The sequence below is a fragment of the Gopherus evgoodei genome, chromosome 9 (assembly GCF_007399415.2).
Source record: "Gopherus evgoodei ecotype Sinaloan lineage chromosome 9, rGopEvg1_v1.p, whole genome shotgun sequence".
NCBI classification, from domain to species: Eukaryota; Metazoa; Chordata; order Testudines; family Testudinidae; genus Gopherus; species Gopherus evgoodei.
This window is the reverse complement of record NC_044330.1, coordinates 44,353,320-44,376,253: the sequence shown is the minus strand read 5'-3', so window position 1 is coordinate 44,376,253 and position 22,934 is coordinate 44,353,320. Positions and strand designations below refer to the sequence as shown.

The following is a 22,934-nucleotide window of genomic DNA, read 5'->3' as shown; positions in this document are numbered from 1 at the left end:
ACATATAGGCAGACCCACAGATATATTTCCATTAGCAAGATGTATCTGAGAGCTTATAGAAAGAATGGGGAGTCATTCCTTCTCCACTTTGCATTGCAGTAGATCTTTTCATAACAAGCCACCGATCCAGTCCTAGTGCAGTAGAAAGCGCATGATCTGCCTTTCTCCACTAAGCAACCCCTTGTCTTAAACCATCACTTTACTTTAAAGTATTCCCAATGTGTCTTGTACTGTTTTGTTTGACCTTTCGCTAAAGATCCCATCTGCTCGACAAATGTTTTTGCTGCCCCCTTAGGGAGGTTACTTGAGAGCAACCCCTGTTTCATGTTACTTTTTTCAATACAGTAGTCTTACTGCAGTTTATATCACCTTATTACAGGAACATTTTGTTTATTTAAGGACAACAGGAATCAGGATCTTGTCTGAAATTAAATTAAAGCAGAGGTTTCTCACTTCTATGGTTTAAAACAGACTTGCTAACATCTCAAGTTGACTTGAAGTTGGATCCTGTTGTACAATGCAAAGCCTCTCGAAAACTAGGGGTTTTCCAGAAATCACTGGGTTACTAAGGATAGGATAGGATACGCTTCTACCTCCTCCCACACTGGCTCCTACTGCATGGGATGAAGGAGACAGACCGTGAATGGGAAATAGTGATTTATTCTTATCAAGGAATGGCATGCAGTGACCTGAAGTTGGCTACTTAGGGAATTGACCTATCTTCTGAAATTTCAGTCTGTAAAATACTTGGCAATCATTCTGCCTTAAGTCAGGAAAAAACCTCATATACTCTGAAACATAATTATTACCATTGGGAAATGTGTGCTTTTAATGTTCCACAGGGTGTATGTTCATTTCTGGCAATGTAAACAGTGAAGCTATTGCTGCCTCAAAAAACACTCTGGCCTTCCACTGTTTTCTCACATTTTTGTATATGCCATGTAAAATCAATCTCATTTTAATCTCTTCTTTTCTACTAACAGGGAATTCTCTTTTCTTTGAGCCAGAGTCTGAACATAAGACAAATCTCTCAAGAGATTTCTTTTGTTACTAAACCATCACATCATGTAGGCCTTTCTGGTTTATCAACCAAACCCCTGTTGAGGTGAATTATTACCCTATTTGTGCACTATCTCCACAATGTCCCTCAAAAGAACATTGCTCTGAAAATAACATCAAGTCCAGGTAGTCTGCTACATTTATAGAGAGCATAAAAAGAAAAGAACCAGCTTAGTAATTTACTAAGAGGACTGTGCACTGAGAGTGGTAAAGAGAGGAATATTTCACACCACCCTGTCCAAGGCAGCATAAAGAAAAGGAAATGCTGACAAAAAGCCAGATTTATTCCCTGGTTTAAAATCTAATTTCCATCCTAATGGCTTCCACTAATCCACCTAAAACAAGAAAGATTAGTTTGAAAAAGTGAAAGGTCTTTTAATAAGTAAGTCTGTAGTGTTGTTGTTTTTAAATCACTTTCCCATTTTTCAAACTAACTTGATGTTCTACTTGGTAGAGAACAATGAATGGAACAGGAAATGTTTTCAATCTGTTTGCCCTGAGAAGCAAAGACACCATATTGTGTGTGCTCTCACATAGTTATCAGTCCAAAAAAAAAAAGCAGATTTAGAGAGACTGATGTTCTTTAGAAGATCAATAAACATGTTTGCTGATGATACTAAGCTAGTCACCAGTGATACAATGGAGGAGGTGTAACTCAGTGAATTGTAGGTTGACTTGAGGGCTCACTTTCTAAGACTAAATCGTGTGACAGGCAATGGTGGTGGCTATGCATAGAGGTTAGAGGAAGATGGGGAAGAGGAAATGTTCAGCAAGGTCCCATTTTTGGACAGGACTAGTATTCAAAGAATACTACTAAGCAGCAGTCTTCCATGCATATCCAAGCGCAGAATTTATCCCGTGGTGGAGATTTGCTGTCTTGGGTAAATTGTTATGCAGCAGCATCCACAATGACCATATTTTCCATGTATGCAAAATATATATACATACTACTTATTTATTATTGTAAATATTTATGTAAACACAAACTTTAAATTGAAAAACCCTATAGATCTGCAGTGTGTTTACTGGATGTGTTCAGCCCACACATAATTACAGAAGAAAAAACATAAAGCATCAGCACAGAGCACATTTTGTTTAAAAACATCTGACTCCACCTCTTATCTCAGTGTGTTGTACATACTATTTCTAAGCTTCTGAGGGAGCTAATTCTGCTGCCTCCCTGATCTTCCTCAGCTGCAAATAGACTACTTCCATGGGACTAGTCAAGCGCTGACATTTAACCATGTGCTTAGGCCCTGATGCAGCAAAGCACTTATGCCACTGTCAAAAAGAAACTGAGTTAAATTGGACCTGGTGTCCAATTCAGTATCCTTCATAAGTTTGTGATGTCCACCACTGTAATACCAGCCAATGAATATTAGCTATGAAATTTAGATAACGTATGTTTATAGTAAAATAAAAGAATATTTAAAAATGTACTTACCTGCTTTATAGCACATAGCAGTTTCCCATAAGAGTAAACAATAATGAAAAAAGGAATTACAAGGCAAAAGATGAAGAGACATATGATATACGATATATTGTTAGCATCCCTCGAATGCCAGTTTACTGAACATGTTGTCCCTGGTCCTTCTGGTCCATAGCTACTCCATCCAAAAAGGGGTGGTAAGGTCCAGAATAAAGAGTACATCCATGATAAGAAGATTCCCATCCATATTTTCCTATAGTTTGTGGCATCTGCTTCTGTAGAGCCCATCATTGTACAGTAGCGTTCATAAGAGAGCACAGCCAAAGATATAAGTGAAACTGTACCTGTAATAAAAAATATATATATTTTATTACCAAAACAGCTGTATGAAGATTTAATATTTGCTGGTATATATTGTCACAAAAGGTATTAAATCAGAAATCATGGACTAAATTAAAGATGAGATTGAACCCCAATGTTTTCTGGAACAACATTCTCCAGGAACTGGGAGTATTCAAATTTAATTGGGCCAATTGTAATTAGGAGCAAGCTGTGGAGTTTGGATACAGATCTGCATAGTCTGAGATGTTAAAACAAGCACCTGACTAATATAAACATATATTTTCTTTTTTATTTTTTATTGAGCAGGGATTCTAAAATTTTTGATCTGTGTAAGAATCAAGGCTATAAAACTTCTCTGTTTCAATTTTTATATAGTCACTAGGGGTTTAAATCCTGGTCCCATGTAAGACAATAAGAACTCAGAAGCCATTATGATGGGTAACATAAAAACATAGATTTTTTTCATTAACTGCAGTGGAAGCAAGATCAGATCCCTAAGGTCTGAAATTTCAGCTCTTGGCCATGATTTGTGCATGCACGTAATAAAGCCTGCACTTTCAAGTGTAGTTTTTTACCTACAGAGTAAAACCTAAAATATTACTCAAGACACAGCATGATGTATATGCAGATACTAGGATTTGCACTCATGGACCTCAAAGGGGCCAAAACCAATTGCATTCACATCATTGTAGGCTGTCTATATAAAAGTTTATAGTCCCAAGATATTAATAATATCAGTCTCTTCAAAAAGCCCAGAAGCACATAATGATCCCCAAAAGTGTATGAACAAAGCCTTGAAGAGAGACAGATTTTAATCCTTGAATTGTCTGCCTTTGTTTTTGATGGCATTTCAGAAGTGAAAAAAAGAATGCATCCTACATCTATCTATCATGGGTGAAGTTCTGAACTAACTAATAAATCACTCTTATAATGAATGAAAAGCTAAAATGTCATGCCACTGACAGCTGAAGAACAGATTGGTCATGGTAATGAGTGCCAAAGTTTCAGTATATACACACCCCATGAGGCTGTTTCTCTCTTTCTCAAAGAGAGCTTAGTGGTTGTGGAGAGTGTCAGATTGATGATGCTTGAAAATTAAGTCCTCTATTTATCTGGCATTGTTGGAGACAACGAATTTACTCAAAGTGAGTAAAAGAAAATAGATTAATGATGGGCTGTTGTCTGGGCACCCACATTTGAAATGCTAACCCCACTCCCTTACTATGTGTCTGATCTTCAGGACATCTGCACAGCAGCCAGTGGGGGTTGGAGCATGGAAAATCCCCAGCAGAAGAAGAGAAACAGAAAAGGTGGCAGAGATTGCTTTTAAATGTGATGTTCTCCTGCAAGAGCACTCTTGCCTCACAAGAGGAAGACCTACTGGAGGAGTAGAGCCAGAGGGGCTCCCCCAAGGACATTGACCTAATTCAAATTATTCTCAGGAGTGCTGAGGGCTCTGAGGGGGGAGTTGGTCATTCTGCATAGATGACTCTACTGTGTGGTCTAAACATCAAAGTGCGTGTGTTTAAGAAGTTCCTGTAAAAAGCATGTTTTCCTTGCTTTAAATGGTATGTGGTCCCTGAGGGGTTCAGCTCTAAACCAGAGTGTCCACAGTGGTTCTCTGGAATAATGTAAATAAGAGGCTTGGGAGATCTCAGTATTGGCTTTGGGGCTTAAGACAGTTGAACTGTGGAGTCCTTCTTTCCACAAAGGGTTCCAGATCAAGAGGTCTGACCGCAGAAAAGTGCCTTAGGAGCCTCCCAGACAGAAGCAGTGACTGGACTTTGCCCAGATGCAGATGGCTTGGAAGCCCTTGGGATCCAAAGTTTGGGTCCAATGATAAGAGACTAGCGACCTACCACGAGGGGGACTTCACCATGTCTGTGACCCATTCTATTAGGGCCTGATCTAACACCTCTTGAGGTGAATAGATCTTCTTCTATTGACTTCAGTGGGCTTTGGATAAGGCCTTTAAAAACAATATTTAAGATCCCAAATCATTAACATTTTTTATTTTATCCCTTAGATTCTATTTTACAGGAAAGGCCCATATAAATACCTCAACCTTTTTCTACTTTACATGTGAAATGCCTTTTGATTTCAGTGGGTGCTCTGCACATAGAACAGCTGAACAATCAGAGCCTAGACTGTCAACAAAAAACAATGTGAAAGAGATGGGCGATTAAAGATTCTGTCCAACTAATGCACATAAAAGCTCTGCTCTAATTGAAATAAGCACTAGGACATTTTTATATATCCATGCCTTGATATCAGATTAAGCAAGCAGATAGAGCAGATGTGACTTTGATTTAAATATATCTTTTAGTGGAAATAAAACAAACTGCATTACTGTGATCACACCCCATACAGAACAATAGAAAACTATCCTCTCATTTTGAAAAATACCAGTCTGAAAACTTTATCTTCTATTCTCTGCTTTATATAAAAGATCAACTGGTTTTTATTCAGCTGTTTTATGCCATGCTGCAGTTTACACTTTTGTAGGTATTTTTAAGCAGCCACGAAGTGCGGAGGCTAACTCTGTTGATCCATAAACCTCATAAAGAGATGCATAACATGTCATACTGACTCTCTCACTCTCAGCTTGAAAGTGTCTTACAACAACTCCACCGACTTCTGAGATGAAAAAGGAAAACATAGAAATGTGTGTGTTTGGAAATTCTCTCCAGGCCTTAGGCTCCCCTGCCTTACACTTTGTATAGTCATTTACACCTGGGCAAAGTAAGCACCAAATGCTACCACCTACTTAACAGAGTGGAGAATTTTGAGTTGGTAGTGTTTTCCCCCCACACTTTGCACGAGGTGTCAAGCAGTGGTGATTTAGGTCCACTATCTACAATATCACAGATATGCACGAGCACAGTTCTACCTGCATACTCAATCTCTTTCTAGCTGGGGTATCATTCCCCTCATAACCTCTCAAGAAATCCATACTTTCTGGAACCTACCACAGAGAACCACCTCTGGTGTTATAACCCTCCCCACCTCCAATTGGTGGCATCCTCATGCCTTATTGTAAAAAATAGTGTTCTAGATTTGTTGCTTCCAATGCTGAATTAACACTATTAAAAGCTGTGGTATCTGGGGTCATTACTGCCAAACATGCTAGCGAAGTATTCTCTTATTCCATAGAAGCACAGTTGTCACTTAGCCTGCACATTGACAAAAATATTCCAGTGTTCAAAGATGTCCAAATGTTTGGAAAGTAACTGCAGCATGGTTGATGCATAGGTCCAAAATTCAATAAGTAGTGACATTCAGCACAGTTCCCCCTGTGGTGGAGGTAATCTTTGCAGCTTCTCAGTCTCAATTTATCTTAAAGTTCTTGATCAACATAGAGTTTATAAATACATATAGAATTTTAATATCTCCAACATGGATAAAGGAGATCTTACAAAAACATGGTGTGACCTTTAAATAGCAAGAAAATAAATATGGACTTTGAAGAAAAAAGATACAAGTAGATAAAATATATTCCAGTATATATATATGGATTTTCCAAAGCCTTAGTATACTCCTGAGAGCTGTAACACCTACTCTGCCCAAGGTGTCGCTGAAAGCTGCTTATCAAAGCACAGCTTTGCTTACTTGAACTCTTTGATAGTTCTTTCATTGTACAGCTATCTCTGACTGATTACTCTCAAAATGTGCAAGTGGACTTTCCTCATAGTTCTACTCTGCTCAGAGTGGACACTTGAGCTTCCTAGGTATATGCTACAAGAGAAGCAGCAAACAGCCTCTCTGGAATCAATCTCAGATATACAGAACAGAGAAATAGTACCTCATCTGTTAATACATCTTTTGCAGCACAGGCAGGTGAGTGAACAGGCTGAGAATACATTATGACTCTGGCAATCATCAGTGAAGTCATTTTAATTCAAAGGAGCCTAGAGAGGTTAGAAAAATGCAGAAAACAGCAGAATGAGACTGAATTTGGAAAAATGCAAGATTCTACAGGTGGGAGGACACAAACACAGACGGAAGGAGGGAGATACCTGGAAAGCAGCAACGCTGAAAGAAACACAAGATAATAATGGACATCTTGTTGAAAACTATGTGTAATGTGGTTTGGGAGCACAGAAAGGACAATATAGTTTATGGTTGCATGATGTCTTCAGTGGGAGTAGAGTTAGGCCAACAATGAGTGCTTTTGAGACCCTGGATTAAAAAAGACCTTAATCTCACCATTTAGGATACCAAATTCCAGTCTTTCAGAAATAGATGTTTTGTTTTTTCTTTAGCCAAAAAGCTTGAAGTTTCTTTATTTCAAATTAAGTTTTTGGCCCTTCTAATATACTTAGGGATTAAAACGTTAACGCTATTTCTATAAACTCTGGATATGTATAGAAACTTTGAGACCTACCCAAGCCTCCAAACTTTAGGAGTGTCACTGGTATTTACTGAACAGTCTAAATTGTCCTGATTGTGTTGTTCTATTACATTGTTTTTTCTGGGCAGGAAATAAATTCCCTGTCTCTTTCCTCTTCTGATCAGTTCTTTGTTCTTTCTGGAGAACTCTTTTCCATGGTCATATTTTCAGTATGCAAACAAATAAATGATGGAATACAAATAATGACTGATTAAAATAGAAAAATCTCTGCAGAATTTTCACATGCTCTATGCTCTCCAGACATCTTTCAAACTTTTCCCAAAGATATTTTACACCTAATCATGTTTTGCTGGTTGTAATAACTATTTTTCATGGTTCTGGGTGATTGACTGCTATGACTCATCAGCTCAGCCATTAATTGCAGGTCACCTTAAAGCTTTTTCAGATCATTAACCAAAGTGAAGCACATAATTATCTTCATCGTCACACAGCTCTTACAGGATGGGGAAGAAAAAGCTGTGCGTCAGGAACAGTAAGGACGAATTTACTCGGTATTTACAATACTGGTAATATCGAGTATTTCGGTTTGCATGTGCTTTTCCCCTTTTGAGGAGCTCTCCAATGCAGCATTTTCAGGGGTGTCTTTTGGACCTCTGCAGGATAGGTTAAGCTGTCCCTAAACGTAGGGACATGGCAACAGGCCTGAATGGACAGAAGCTGGGTTCCTCAAGTATTGTAGTATTTACAGTATTGTCAACCAGAATCAAGCTCCCCCCACAAAAAAATAAAGTCATGGAATTTTCTTGAAAATCATGTTTGTTTTGTTTTTAAATAATACATTTTAGGTTCTTTTTATTTGCTTTCTAGTTTCTGAGTCTTTAGGGTGCACTCAGACCATGTTTTCAAGCTTTTCTCCAGAACTATTAGGGCCAGATGCTCTATGTGATAATCTCAGTATTATTTTAGTTGAAGTAATCATCAGGATTCCAGAAGCTGGTCCTTTAAGAAAAACACCAAACATCGTAAGACTTGTAATAAAGCCATGAGACTTGGCGATACTCTGAACAGTAATTGCTGCTGAAAGGTACTAACACTGAACACCAATGCTAAACATAATCTGCCCTCCAGTTCTGCAACGGCTGACCTTGAGTCTTTAAGCCTGACATGGAAGCTAATGATGGATAAGCAAGAGACCGACTCCTGGCAAATGCAAAAAACATTGTGCAAGACAGTTTTAGAGGAAGTTGATACCAAAACAAAACAAACAAATCCAGACTAAATTTAAAAAAGAAGTGCCTTGGAAACACTGATTTGATCAGTTTACAGGCCAAATCTGGATGGAAAAGTGAACAAATACATACTAGAGCACCAAATCAGGACTGTTCTGAAGACAACAGAATACAAAAAAATGTTATGCAGCTCTCTTCCTTTTCTGACCGACTCACTGATCAATGGAAATATGTTTATTTTATGACAAGAGTGAACTCCTAGAAGATCAGGGAATGTTAATAATTTACAAATCTTGGGCTACTAGAGAGAGAAGATGATCTCATGAAGTTTTGAAGTGAGATTCATACGAAGACCCACTGCTCACAGATGGAGTCTGCTCATGAGAGAGGAGAGTGAACATTAACAATTCCTGGTTGAGTGACTATTTGAATCTCAGATTTAAGAGACACAATCAATATCCTAGCAATGACCCTACAAACAAAAAAAGATGGACTGTATAGAACACAGCATCCTTATCTCCGAATGTTAGGACTTAGCGTCACATCTAGCAATGAAAATTGCAGCTAATAATGCAATATTTTACCATTTGAAACATTAAGATATCTTTATTTTCCTGTCTAATCTGAATTTTATATTTGCTAGGTATAATAATCTCTCTTCTGAGATATAGGTAATACAGAGGTCCTACTTGGTAAGTGCAGTGCAGTGTTATATAGATGTAACTGGAATTTGAAAATAACAGATAGGTAAATGGAGCATATGATTGTTGTTTGGGTTTTGCCATGTGTATTGCTCCTGTGAGGAGAAAACAAACTATAATGTTAACATTCAATTTGTTCTAAGGTATTTTAACAGTGTGCTGGCACAACTGGAACTAAGAGCATGATTTGACTAAACACAGATAACTGGTACTGACATGCATAAAATTGAACCTTTTTCTGTGTTTAAAATGCAACCACATGCATTTGGGATACAACTCATATCTCCGCATACTTTTATTAGATAGAGGATACAACAAATACCCTGAATCCAAACTGCAGATGTGAACTTTTTATCTTTAGAACCAGCACAACCAAAAACTCAGTTCAGAACATTCATGATCTTGGGGATTCACAGTCTGGATCTGATGAAGGGCTGGTTTCAGTGTTATCCCAGCTTATTATTAGTGAGCCTCAGTAGTGAGTCCATAGTTAAGGTTGTGTCCAAGCTTCCATTGTAAGTCTTATTTTTTTCTACCCATCTCTAAACTTATGATTGGAAATAGTGAATTGTCTGAAAAATGTGTGGTTAAAAAATTTTCAGAGAAAATTGTTCCAGAGAATTTTGAAACTAGAAGATTTTAAACAAAAATCCTTAGGTTACTTAGTTTTTCTTTTGAACTTTACCAGTATCTCATGATTCTTCTGACACCTTCTTTTTACCACAGAAAGCATTTAAGAATTCCAGATTTCGCTTGTGTAGATTGGTCTCGCCGCACTCAAGCACAGAGCAGTTTTCTCAGAGAAGGCAATTTAAAATAAGTTACTCATGGATCATCTTTATTATGGACTGGATCTCCACTAGCTGCCTGGATGATAAAAGTTGGGAACTTTAATTACCTCTTAACAGGTGCACAGCAACTGTTACAACATGATCCAGAACTGGGAGCTTTGGCTGCCAGTGGCTAAGAGAGCTTCAGGCAAGAAAACTCCTTGGAGGGTGTGGAGTGGGGGAGGAAGGAGAAGAAAATTGGAATTCCCTCCCCCTATTTTTCAAACCAGCACAGCTCCATTGACTTGACTAGAGCTATGCCAATTTACACTAGCTGAGGATCTGGCCCCACAGTTATCAAATGAAACATTTAAGTCTCCAGCAGAGCTTTGGTGACAGAACTTTTTGTGGCCTGACACTATTCATACCTCCAAAAATCCATAACAATTAACTTGAATTATAAAGTTAATAAAGTTCTGACCTTAATAGAAATATCTCTAAGCACTAGATCTCATCAAGGGCTCTTGTGTTGATGCAAATAAAACAAATCTGAAGTTTCTAGGCCAAGGTGTTTTTGAGTTTGACCTGACCCCCACCCAAAAAAAATTAGAAGAATTTTCAAAGAGTAAATTACTTCTATTTTTTATTCTATCCGTATCTTAGCAGTAGCATATCTTATTCACCTTAGACTCTTCCAAAACATTCTCCTGTGGCCAAAATCTGCAAAATGTTAAGCATATCAATTTTGACAGGGCTGGGTGTGCATGTTTATGGCGCCAGCGAGGCATGTGATGGTTTGTAGGCAGGATACAGATGGTTGTACTTTAGGCCACCCTCTGCTTGTTGACCAGAGAGTTGAGGTAGATCTCATGATCACATTTTGCCACAGCTTGGAAAATGTCTTTCAGGCATTTACATTCTTGAGCATATCCCTCCTTGCGTACTTCTGCCTTTTATACTAATATATCAAAAACCTTTTAAAAAAGACAGGATTCATTGTACAATGGTCTGAAGCCAATTGTTTTAGCAGCAGTATGTGACATAGCATGACATATACAACTCCAGGCAACATCCACGTTATCCGATGGGTATCTGAGTTACATATGGCATCATTGTCTACAGCAATCAGATTTTGCATTTGGGTGATCATCAATGGACATTCCTTCTCTTTCAGCTTCTGACTGAGCAGCACTTAAAATTTAACCATCAGCTTCACATGGCCTATATTGACATCAAAGTGGATTTTGATTTGGTTGACAGGAAAGCACTTTGGCTTGCACTGAGTTGGCAGTGCAGATGTTCTGCTAAATCTAGTGCACAATCTTTACACCATTATTGGTGTGAGAGTGTGCATTGGTTCATGGTTTTCATCATGTTTCTACACAACCTCAGGTGCGTGGCAGGGATGCACTCTCACCCTGGAGCTATTCTGTTGAGCTATCGACTGGCTATTAGGACTTGCTGCATCAAAAACGAGGTTGGTCAAGAGATGTCCCTCAACCAAGACTACACTGGAGATGCTGCCTTGCTTGTGGAGAAGTCAGAGAGTTTCAGCCTTGCCCTCTATGGTCTCCAAGACACCACCCACACTATGGGGTTGAATGTCTCGTGACAGAAGACCAAGGTCCAGAACCTTGGAGCTGGACCACCAAAACTCTCAGTGCAGGTGAGGTCAAACACCGTGAAAGGTGTTGATGAGTTCATTTCTCTAGGCTGCATGCAGAGTTCAAATGATCCCAAAAAACAGTATCAGAGGGGTAGCCGTGTTGGTCTGGATCTGTAAAAGCAGCAAAGAATCCTATGGCACCTTATAGACTAACAGACGCCCTGGAGCATGAGCTTTCGTGGGTGAATACCCACTTCCTCAGATGCATGTACTGGAAATTTCCAGGGGCAGGTATATATATGCTAGTAAGCAAGCTAGAGATAACGAGGTCAGTTCAATCAGGGAGGATGAGGCCCTGTTCTAGCAGCTGAGGTGTGAAAAACCAAGAGAGGAGAAACTGGTTCTGTAGTTGGCAAGCCATTCACAGTCTTTGTTCAATCCTGAGCTGATGGTGTCAAATTTGCAGATGAACTGAAGCTCAGCAGTTTCTCTTTGAAGTCTGGTCCTGAAGTTTTTTTGCTGTAGGATGGCCACCTTAAGGTCTGATATAGTGTGGCCAGGGAGGTTGAAGTGTTGTCCTACAGGTTTTTGTATATTGCCATTCCTAATGTCTGATTTGTGTCCATTTATCCTTTTCCGTAGCAACTGTCCAGTTTGGCCGATGTACATAGCAGAGGGGCATTGCTGGCATATGATAGCGTATATTACATTGATGGATGTGCAGGTGAATGAACCAGTGATGGTGTGGCTGATCTGGTTAGGTCCTGTGATGGTGTCGCTGGTGTAGATATGTGGGCAGAGTTGGCATCGAGGTTTGTTGCATGGATTGGTTCCTGAGCTAGAGTTATTATGGTGCGGTGTGCAGTTACTGGTGAGAATATGTTTCAGGCTGGCAGGTTGTCTGTGGGCAAGGACTGGCCTGCCACCCAAGGCCTGTGAAAGTGTGGGATCATTGTCCAGGATGGGTTGTAGATCCTTGATGATGCGTTGGAGGGGTTTTAGCTGGGGGCTGTATGTGATGGCCAGTGGAGTCCTGTTGGTTTCTTTCTTGGGTTTGTCTTGCAGTAGGAGGCTTCTGGATACACGTCTGGCTCTGTTGATCTGTTTCCTTATTTCCTCGTGCGGGTATTGTAGTTTTGAGAATGCTTGGTGGAGATTTTGTAGGTGTTGGTCTCTGTCTGAGGGGTTAGAGCAGATGCGGTTGTACCTCAGTGCTTGGCTGTAGACAATGGATCATGTGATGTGTCCGGGATGGAAGCTGGAGGCATGGAGGTAGGCATAGCAGTCAGTAGGTTTTCGATATAGGGTGGTGTTAATGTGACCATCACTTATTTGCACCGTGGTGTCAAGAAAGTGGACCTCCCGTGTAGATTGGTCCAGGCTGAGGTTGATGGTGGGGTGGAAGCTGTTGAAATCATGGTGGAATTTTTCCAGAGTCTCCTTCCCATGGGTCCAGATGATGAAGATGTCATCAATGTAGCGTAGGTAGAGAATGGGCGTGAGTGGACGAGAGCTGAGGAAGCGTTGTTCCAGGTCGGCCATAAAGATATTGGCATATTGTGGGGCCATGCGGGTGCCCATAGCAGTGCCACTGATCTGGAGATATATATTGTCATCAAATTTGAAATAGTTGTGTGTAAGTATAAAGGCACAGAGCTCAGCAGCCAGTTGTGCTGTGGCATCATCAGGGATAGTGTTCCTGACAGCTTGTATTCCATCTGTGTGTGGGATGTTTGTGTAGAGAGCCTCTAAATCCATGGTGGCTAGGATGGTGTTTTCTGGGAGGTGACCAATGCATTGTAGTTTCCTCAGGAAATCAGTGGTGTCACGGAGATAGCTGGGAGTGCTGGTGGCATAGGGTCTGAGTAGAGAGTCCATATATCCAGACAGTCCTTCAGTGAGAGTGCCAATGCCCAAGATGATGGGGCGTCCAGGATTTCCGAGTTTGTGGATCTTGGGTAGTAGATAGAATAACCCTGGTTGGGGCTCTAGGGGTATGTTGATTTCTTCTGGTGTTAGTGTAGGGAGTGTCCTGAGTAGATGCTGTAGTTTCTTAGTGTATTCCTCAGTGGGATCTGAGGGAAGTGGCCTGTAGAATTTGGTATTGGAGAGTTGTCTGGCGGCCTCCTTTTGGTAGTCAACCTGTTCATGATGACAATGGCACCTCCTTTATCAGCCTCTTTGATGATAATGTCAGGATGGTTTCTGAGGCTGTGGATGGCATTGCGTTCTGCACGATTTAGGTTGTGAGGCAAGCGATATTGTTGTTCCACAATTTCTGCCTGTGCACGCTGGCGGAAGCATTCAATGTATAGGTCCAGACTGTCATTTCGACCCTCAGGAGGTCCATGTGGAGTTGTTCTTCTTGTGCTGTTGGTGGGAGGGCACCTGTGTATCAGTGCACTGTTCAGTGTTGTCCTGGAAGTATTCTTTGAGTCAGAGATGGCGAAAGTAGGCTTCCAGATCACCACAGAACTGTATCATGTTGGTGGGGGTGGCAGGGCAGAAAGAGAGTCCCCGAGATAGGACAGACTTTTCTTCTGGGTTGAGTGTGTAGTTGGATAGATTGACGATATTGCTGGGTGGGTTAGGGGTACTACGGTTGTGGCCCCATTTGGCAGGTAGGAGTTTAGACAGCTTACAGTCCTTTTTCCTTTGTAGAGAGGTGAAGTGAGTAATGTAGATCTCCTGTCTTATTCTAGTGAAGTCCGTTTGTATAGAAGTTTGGTTATTAATGAGAATCTCCAGGTTCGAGAGCTCTTTTTTGATGTTTTCCTGTTTGCTGTATAGGATGCTGATCAGGTGGTTCCTCAGTTTTTTTGATAGAGTATGGCATAATCTCTCACTGTGGTCTGTGTAGTATGTAGATAGCAGGGGATTTTTTACCTTTAGTCCATTTGGTATGATGTCCATCCGTTTGCATTTGGAAAGGAAGATGATATCTGTCTGTATTTGTGCAAGTTTCTTCATGAGGTTGATGGATTTCCACTCCATACGGCTAAATGCAGTGCCTTGCATGGTGTCAAGTATCAGAGGGGTAGCCATGTTAGTCTTGATCTGTAAAAGCAACAAAGAATCCTGTGGCACCTTATAGACTAACAGACGCCCTGGAGCATGAGCTTTCGTGGGTGAATACCCACTTCCTCAGATGCATGTACTGGAAATTTCCAGGGGCAGGTATATATATGCTAGCAAGCAAGCTAGAGATAACGAGGTCAGTTCAATCAGGGAGGATGAGGCCCTGTTCTAGCAGTTGAGGTGTGAAAACCAAGGGAGGAGAAACTGGTTTAGTAATTGGCAAGCCATTCACAGTCTTTGTTCAATCCTGAGCTGATGGTGTCAAATTTGCAGATGAACTGAAGCTCAGCAGTTTCTCTTTGAAGTCTGGTCCTGAAGTTTTTTTGCTGTAGGATGGCCACCTTAAGGTCTGCTATAGTGTGGCCAGGGAAGTTGAAGTGTTGTCCTACAGGTTTTTGTATATTGCCATTCCTAATGTCTGATTTGTGTCCATTTATCCTTTTCCGTAGCAACTGTCCAGTTTGGCCGATGTACATAGCAGAGGGGCATTGCTGGCGTATGATGGCGTATATTACATTGATGGATGTGCAGGTGAATGAACCAGTGATGGTGTGGCTGATCTGGTTAGGTCCTGTGATGGTGTCGCTGGTGTAGATATGTGGGCAGAGTTGGCATCGAGGTTTGTTGCATGGATTGGTTCCTGAGCTAGAGTTATTATGGTGTGGTGTGCAGTTACTGGTGAGAATATGTTTCAGGTTGTCTGTGGGCAAGGACTGGCCTGCCACCCAAGGCCTGTGAAAGTGTGGGATCATTGTCCAGGAAACAGATGTTCTTCGATGAATAGGTCTCGCTGTCTCCAGCATGAAGTTCATGTCTTGCTTAATGGCACAAAAATTTCTTTGCATTGAAACAAAGATCAGGATCTATCAGACATGTGTATTACCTGAATTGCTATACAGGGCAGGAACTTGGACCCTCCTACAGGCAAACTTGGAGCCACTAGAGGGATTCCATGTGTTCTGTATGTGCCAAATCCTGCGCATAAAAGTGGTTCAACTTTTTGTGTGAAATGCCATCATCTCACAGAGATCTGACTTTCCTGCAGTTGTGCACTACATTCAAAAGTGGCGTTGCATATTCTTCAGCCAATTGAGATCAGAACCCCATTGTCACACACAGTAAGAAACTTTGCCTGTTGCAAAGAGTTTACAATCTATGTTGTCTAGACAGACAAAGGAAGTATTATCCCCATTACAGAGAGGAAAAACTGAGTCAGGGAGAGAATTCATGACTTGTTGAAGGTTTCACAGGAAACCTGTAGGGAAGCAAGGAATTCAACCAAGATCTCTTGATTCACAAGCCAATCTTTTAATCACAAAACCATCCTTCCAGCTGCATCCTTATCTGTGGTAGCACTCTAGTCTCTCCGTAAAGATGACTGCTAAACTTTCAGATAATGGATCAAATCTGGCTTGCCTCACTTGTGCCATGGGTCAGTTCAGCTTGTCATGAGAAAAAAATAAGCAACCCTTGGCTCACTGTTTACAACAACCAAGCTTAGGAGGATAGCTTAGTCATCTAAGCTTCAAGGGTCAGCTTTCTCTCCCGAAATGGAAAATGTACCATTACCTTCAATGAGAATGTGATTGGGCCCCATATTTCAGGCACTGAAACCCACTAGAAGAGCAAATTCGTACTCCAGCAGAGACAATTCCCCTTTTCTAGGTAAATAAATTGAGCTTACTTTATGAGCCCCATCTATTCTGTGTAGGTATTAAAGATCCTCTGACTCTCTTGTAATGTTATAGATTTTCACTAGTTATCCTGGGTCAAAATTCCTTCTCCTTAACACTTTTGTGCAGTATATTGAACATCATTTGCGTTCTCTAAAAAATGTAATTGCTCACAGTGAAGTTCTCACACGGCTCTTTCTAAGCAAGCATGGTTATGTGTAAGGTGAAAGAATTGCAGAGAACACAGATTAAACACAATGAAAGAACCTCCATGCATGCTAATAAGCTTACCAGAGATCACCCCAATTTTGACCAGGGCTCTGACAGATGAACTGTCCTTCATACCTTAACATGGGGTTGTTTGTGGTCATAAGTTCATAACCACCTTGTCTCCAAAGCTGTGAGTCCCTCCTTGATGTACTTTGGGTCTTTAATTTGGGAATAGGTAATTCATAGACTATAGGCCTCCTCCTCAGGGCAAAGGTTCACAGGGCTGACGTCCTGCATCACTTGGGGGCTTATAGTCACATACCCCTCCCCCAAGAGATTTCCCAGGAAACCCATTTAACTTCAAGCACATTGTTTCAATTAGTCTTTTTGAAGCTCATTACACTTTCCAGGGTTTACATTAGTCAGGTCCCCTCCCTAGGGACATTATATACAATCCCACAATAATACATAAATATTTGCATTTTAATACAGTGAACTGAAAGGATATTGAAACTTAATTCAGTAAGGATTGTCCTGGATATTGCAGGAAATTTCCATATTTATCACACGGTCCACCTCCCTTTTGGGGAACCTCTCTCCTGGGGTCTCTCTCTCTCTCCTCATCCCTCTAATTTTTGCAGGTCTGCACTCTTCTCTCTTCCTCTCCTCTTCTCTCCCTACAATTGTCCTAACTTATCCCTAGTTTGATGAACTGAGATTTCTCTGAGTGTTTCCCCTCAGTATGTGAGGAGATGATGCAGCTCTCCTGAGTCCCCTTTCCTACTTTGTAGGTCTTACACTTCCATCACTCCTATTTCTCAGTCCTCTAACCCCTTCAGAGCTCATAGCCTTTAGTTCCCTCCCCACAGTCACATCTAGAGTCTTTCCGTCCACCTCACAGTACCCCCAGCACATCAGTAAACCCCTTTACATTGACAGCCCAGCCTTCCAACACCCCGAAGCACTCTTCAGTCCATTCTTCACCAACATCCCCCAGACTCTCCTCACACAGCCTTTTGGCACCCTCAAGTACACAGCTCTTCAGTGTCCCCCTAACACAGAGATCCCTACACTCCTTCTGCCTCTCCTCAGACTCACACACAGCCCATCATGCTCTCCTCAGATTTCTGCACACACAGCTCTTCACTTTCCACACGTGCCTTCACTCTCCTCCCTGTCTCTCTCTCCCCCTCACACAACCCCTGCTTCTTTCTTGTCTTCTCTCTCTTACACCCCCCAATTCTCTCCCCCTCTCACTTTCTCTTTCACACACACAGCTTCTTCCTTCCCCATCCCAGTAGTGTCAACCCCAAAAGTTAAAGAAAATCATGTTTCTGGTCCCCAAAATTATGAGGTTTAAACAATATCATACATTTTAAGTTTATTTGCCTTCTGTTTTTTGGTCCTCTAACCATCTTTTCAAGTCTTCTCCACAATCATGAGGAGAGCTACACACTTCCTCTTTAAAAATAAAAAAACAAAAAAAAGTGAAAGTTGGGTTTTTTACTTACTCGTGTGACTCCAGGAGCTGGACATTTAAGAAAAATGCCAAGCATGACAAAATTGTGAGTGGGGAAGACTATCTCCCCTCTCACACACATACAGTGCTACAGCCTTTCACTTCTCCACACAAATATAGTGTCACAACCTTTTAGCACCCCCCAACATGTATACAACCCCTATAGCTCTTTATCCTTTCACACACTTACTTTGTCCCACAATTTTTCACGTCTCCTCCAAAGACTCATGCAGTCACACTGTTGTTCTGTCCCATGCAAATGTCCCCCGGCCCTTCAGTTCCCTCACCACACACATATAGTCCCCTAGCTCTTCACCCTACGTACACCCAGTCCCACAGCTGTTCACCCCTTCCCTCATACAGACACAGTCCCACAGCCTTTCACATATCCTTTACAGAGCCATATACAGACCCACAACCCTTCAGCTCCTCCCCTTCCCCAGACACGCAGAATATCTCTTTGCTGCATTGAAAATCCTGGGTCTGTGGGAACTGGTCCTGAAGACTCAATGTTTCCAAGTCAGGCTTGAGAATCCACACTGCATAATAAACCTGGGTTTACAGTTGCTTGCCCTCGGTCTCTCAGCTGTGCTACCCTGTCCATACTGTGCTCAGATCTGTGGCCTGAAGTGTGTTAAAACTGCAGTTTGACAGGGTTTGGACCTGAGTTGCAGCGGGACTTAGCAAGGTTCCCTAGCAAGGTTCTGGGACCCGAGTGCTGAGTGCTTGCTGATCCAAGTCAGACTGGTTTGTGTGTGGATGGAAGCAGGGCTTGGGCTCAAACCTAAGTCAAAGCCCAGGCTTAGTGTGCAGGGTAGAACCCTTCACTCCTCCCCACACACACATACACATACAGCCCCACAGCCCTTCACCTCCCTCCACACACACCTTCCCCACACACCACCCTAATGCAAGCCTGTCATGTTGCGGGGGGGGGGGGGGGTCTGTGCTGGTGCTCTCTGTTGCTTGCTTTTCCACACTGCAGTGAGGGGCACAAAGTCTGACAGGAAAGCAGTGAGCCACGGCACAGGTAGTGAATGGGCTCACTGCTGCCTGGTGTGTGGAGTTAGATGGGGGCAGAAGCTCAGCTCCTCTATTTGTAGGGGGGGCAAGGAGTGCAGGGTTTCTATGCAAATCCTGTCCAGTACTGGGAGCTCTGGCTGGGGAGGTAGTGGGGGGTGAATTGTGGAGTGAGGTGCCCTAGCACCTCCCTGTGTGCACAGGCCTGGGAGAGTCTCTAAACCATGCAGGAGGGGAGGTGACATGCTGGGGGCACACCAGAGCAGGAGCCACTTACCAAAGAGGGTATTGACGAAGCCATACCAGATGCAGCCACCTGGCCCGATGAGCCAGCGTCCCTGAGTGCTGGCAGCAAAGCTGAAGGGGGTGCCCATGATGCACACCATCATGTCGCTCACAGAGATGTTCATCAGCAGCAGGTTAATCGGAGACCATAACACCTTATTCCGGCAGAAAAGTATCAAGACCAAGAGATTATTGAGGAAGCCCAGGCTCCCGATGATGCCAAGGCAGATGGCTGTGATCAGGTGGCCAGTGGGACTCAAATTCTGCTCTTGTCCATTTCTCTGGTTGCTGCTGCTACTGCACCAAACACTGTTAACACCACTGCAACTGTGGCTGATGTTAGGCACGGTCATCTCAGTAGGTCTCTTTCCAGATCTGCTCCAGCTGCTTGGCTAAGCATTGCAATATCAGCACGGTAAAATCTCTTATGCACACACCAACACACCCACAACCCAATAAAAAACCCTCTCTCTGTGTGTGTGTGTGTGTGTGTGTGTGTGTGTGTGTGTGTGTGTGTGTGTGTGTGTGTGTGTGTGTGTGTGTGTATATAATAGTTTCTACTTAGGTAAACTGCAACATCAATGAGTTAAATGTAGCAAGCATTTGTTTCTTTCTTTAATGCTCCACCCTTTGGCCGTTAGGAGCTGGCTCTTTCTGCCTTCCTCATTTGTGCCTGCTGTAGAGTATGAAATAAAAAAATGTAACCGCAGCTACCTGATAATAAAATGTAGGTCAGGAAAACGTACACAGAAAGGGGCTGATCCTAACTCAGGAGAACAATAGACTACAAACCATGCAAAAATAAGGGCAAGATGAGGTGCCTATTTTATTGTTCTTCCATTTTGTGTGTGTGTGTGTGTGTGTATACGTGCCTGCTGTCTTTTATTTTTTAAAATCTTAATGGAGATGTGACAGTACTCTGGATCATTACAGTAACAAACCAGTTTTCAAAGAGTTCTATAAATTTCAACATCTGGAGAATAAAAAAGAAGCTAGAATGAAAAGTCCCAGGAAAGTCTTTAGCATTTAAGTGCCAGCTGAAATGTACAACTGTCACAGAGTTATATAATACAAAATGCAGGCAGCTGTAACATGGACTACTGTAAAGCATTTTTTTTCCTTTGGAAGAATGTTTATAAGATGTAAACCAAAGACCTAAAGAAAACGGATTGATCAGAGATCTAGTCCTTATTAGTAATCAGAAGGGGTTAAAGTCTGAACTGTTTGACACAAATACAACAAATATTTTCACAGTGAGTTTTGATCTCTGAAAGTACAGAGGAGATTGCTAATGAATATCCAGGTTATTATCATAACCAGATCCATCCAAAGGGAGAGTATGTGGCTCATGCTTATTGCTTAACATGCAGACCTATATCTATTTCAAGAAAACTGTTTTTATTTTAAACAGGAGTGTTTAAACCATTAAAAAGGTATAAAAGTACAACAAACTTAATGCAGCTTCCTGCCTATAGCAATTGGTGTTGAAAGGACACTGTCAAAGGTAATTTTTAAAAGTTTCTAACATTAAATTTTGTTTTTAATTGAGAGGAAACAATTCTGTTGCTCTTTAGATTTAACTTTGGTGCTTTGAAGTACATGAATGCTGCAAAATGTCTAGTTAAGGGGATTACCTAGTAACATGAATTCAGAGGAAAAGTGAGGTAAAAGAAGGACTATTTTACATTCTCATCCACAGAGAAATACAACCTCTAAATATTTTTGCTGCAAACACACATGCACAGGAGTAGCACAACCCCTTTGGACTGCTCTCCATTATCACTTCAGTGGGAAGAGGTAGACAGAGTTAAGCCATGACAATTATAGAATAATATATTATCAGTATTATTTCTTCTCTTACCCAAGGACTCAATCCTTTCAAAGGCTTACACCCATGAATAACTGAAACGATATGAGTTGTTCAACAGAATTATGCTAATTTACATCTGCTGATCAATTATTATTGGTTTTGCTGTGGTTAATAAATCCATTTGATAGCTGCTGGGAAGTGGTTGTCTGGTTATTTCTGATAATACTGTGTTACATTCCCAAATGGAATTATTATCAAACATTATTTGTATTACTGTAGCACGTAGGAACCCTAGTCATAGATCAGGACCCAGTGTACTTGGTACTGTACAAATGCAGAACATAAAGACCATGCCTGCCCCCAAGAGCTTTCAATCTAAGTGTTAGACAAGAGAAAAGAGGTGGATACAGAGAGATCAATGGAGCAGGCAAAGGAAACAATGAGACTGTATTTGTTAACATGATCAGCAGTGGTGTTAGGACATCAGAGGCCCAACCGTTGTCAAGGGTTTTTTTGTAGGCATCATGGCAACAGAGAATTTTAAGCACAGATTTGAAGGAGGATGATGAGGTGCCTTTGCAGATGTTTACAGGGAGCTCTTCCCAAACATGAGTGCCAGCATGGGAGTGTGATGGTGAGCATGCCCCACAGCGGCAAGGAATGTGAGCCCGAGGAAGCCAGTTAACATACTGGGCAGTACTTAGAGTGTGAGCGAGGCTTAACTGATGATGCAGCCCAGCTGTGGAAGGACTCAGAAAGGACTACATACAGAAGAAGTTTAGAGCAGGAGGAGGCTGCAAGGAGGGAGTGAAGAACTCTGCAGTCACTTCTGTGGGACAAGAAAATAGGGAGACCAGGGATGGAGGTGAAGCCTAGGGGCAGAGTTGGCCCTGGGAGCCTGTCATAAGTAGAAAAGACTGGCAAGGGGCCAGGAGAGACTAAGAGTAGCCACTAAGGTGGAGCAGGCTCCAATGGTGAGCCCTGATATAAGGGCAGAACCCAGACTTCCAGCAAGAAAGCCCTGGTAGGCATTCAGTTGAGGAACAAAAGGTCACGTCTGAGGAGGGCAGAAGTTGATTTTAAGACTGTGTTTTTACGCTGCAATTTATTGGGGGAATGAGGAGTGATGGATCCTGAGAGTCCTGGCACTGAGTAATGCTAGAGAGGTTGTGGGGAGAAGGCCTGGAAAAAGGCCACACTAAGATGAAGCCCAGTAAGGTAGAAGGGGCAGGTCAGATAGACAGAGTTTGCCTGCTCACCACAGGGTTCCTAATCTGGGACCTAGAGGACTGGGAGGGCCTGGGTTCCCCTCCCAGCCACTGGAGAAGGTGTTATGAAGCCCCCTGCCCCTGATAAAAGGAGATAAAGACATTCAAAGCACTGAGCCAAGAGGCTACATGAATCGTGGGGCCCAGAGTTTGGTTCAAAGACCTGTTGTAAGGGCACTGGCCTGCTTGTGTGATTTTTGTTATGCCAGAAGGGTGCTCTTAAGCGTGACTTAGCTGCAGGGCCAAGTTATAGGAAGAGAGACCACTACAAGGCCAGACTTACTGTTGGCACAGCACACCAGACAACAAAGATTCTTATGCTCTTCCTAGCCACGAGGGGCCAAACCAGTAGTGGGTGCAGTCTTTCACAGAGAGAGTAAGAAACTGCTTCTTCGAAAAGTATCAGAGGGGTAGCCATGTTAGTCTGGATCTGTAAAATCCAGGGATGCCTGACATGCATCTGACGAAGTGGGTATTCACCCATGAAAGCTCATGCTCCAAAAGTCTGTTAGTCTATAAGATGCCACAGGACTCTTTGCTGCTTCTTTGAAAAGTTTACATGTGGGTGATGGACATTTAACATC

At 41.9% G+C, this 22,934-nt stretch overlaps 1 protein-coding gene across 1 annotated transcript in view; it reads right to left on the bottom strand.

The window, feature by feature from the left end:
• Positions 1-19,625, bottom strand: part of LOC115657665 (vertebrate ancient opsin-like) — a 150,602-nt gene extending 130,977 nt beyond the window's left edge. The window contains exons 1-2 of the mRNA XM_030575748.1: positions 19,265-19,625; positions 2,504-2,832 (exon numbers count right to left, since the gene is read on the bottom strand). Of these exons, the coding sequence (XP_030431608.1) occupies positions 2,504-2,832; positions 19,265-19,625 (690 nt within the window). The remainder of the gene's footprint in view (positions 1-2,503; positions 2,833-19,264) is intronic.
• Positions 19,626-22,934: the final 3,309 nt, after the last annotated feature.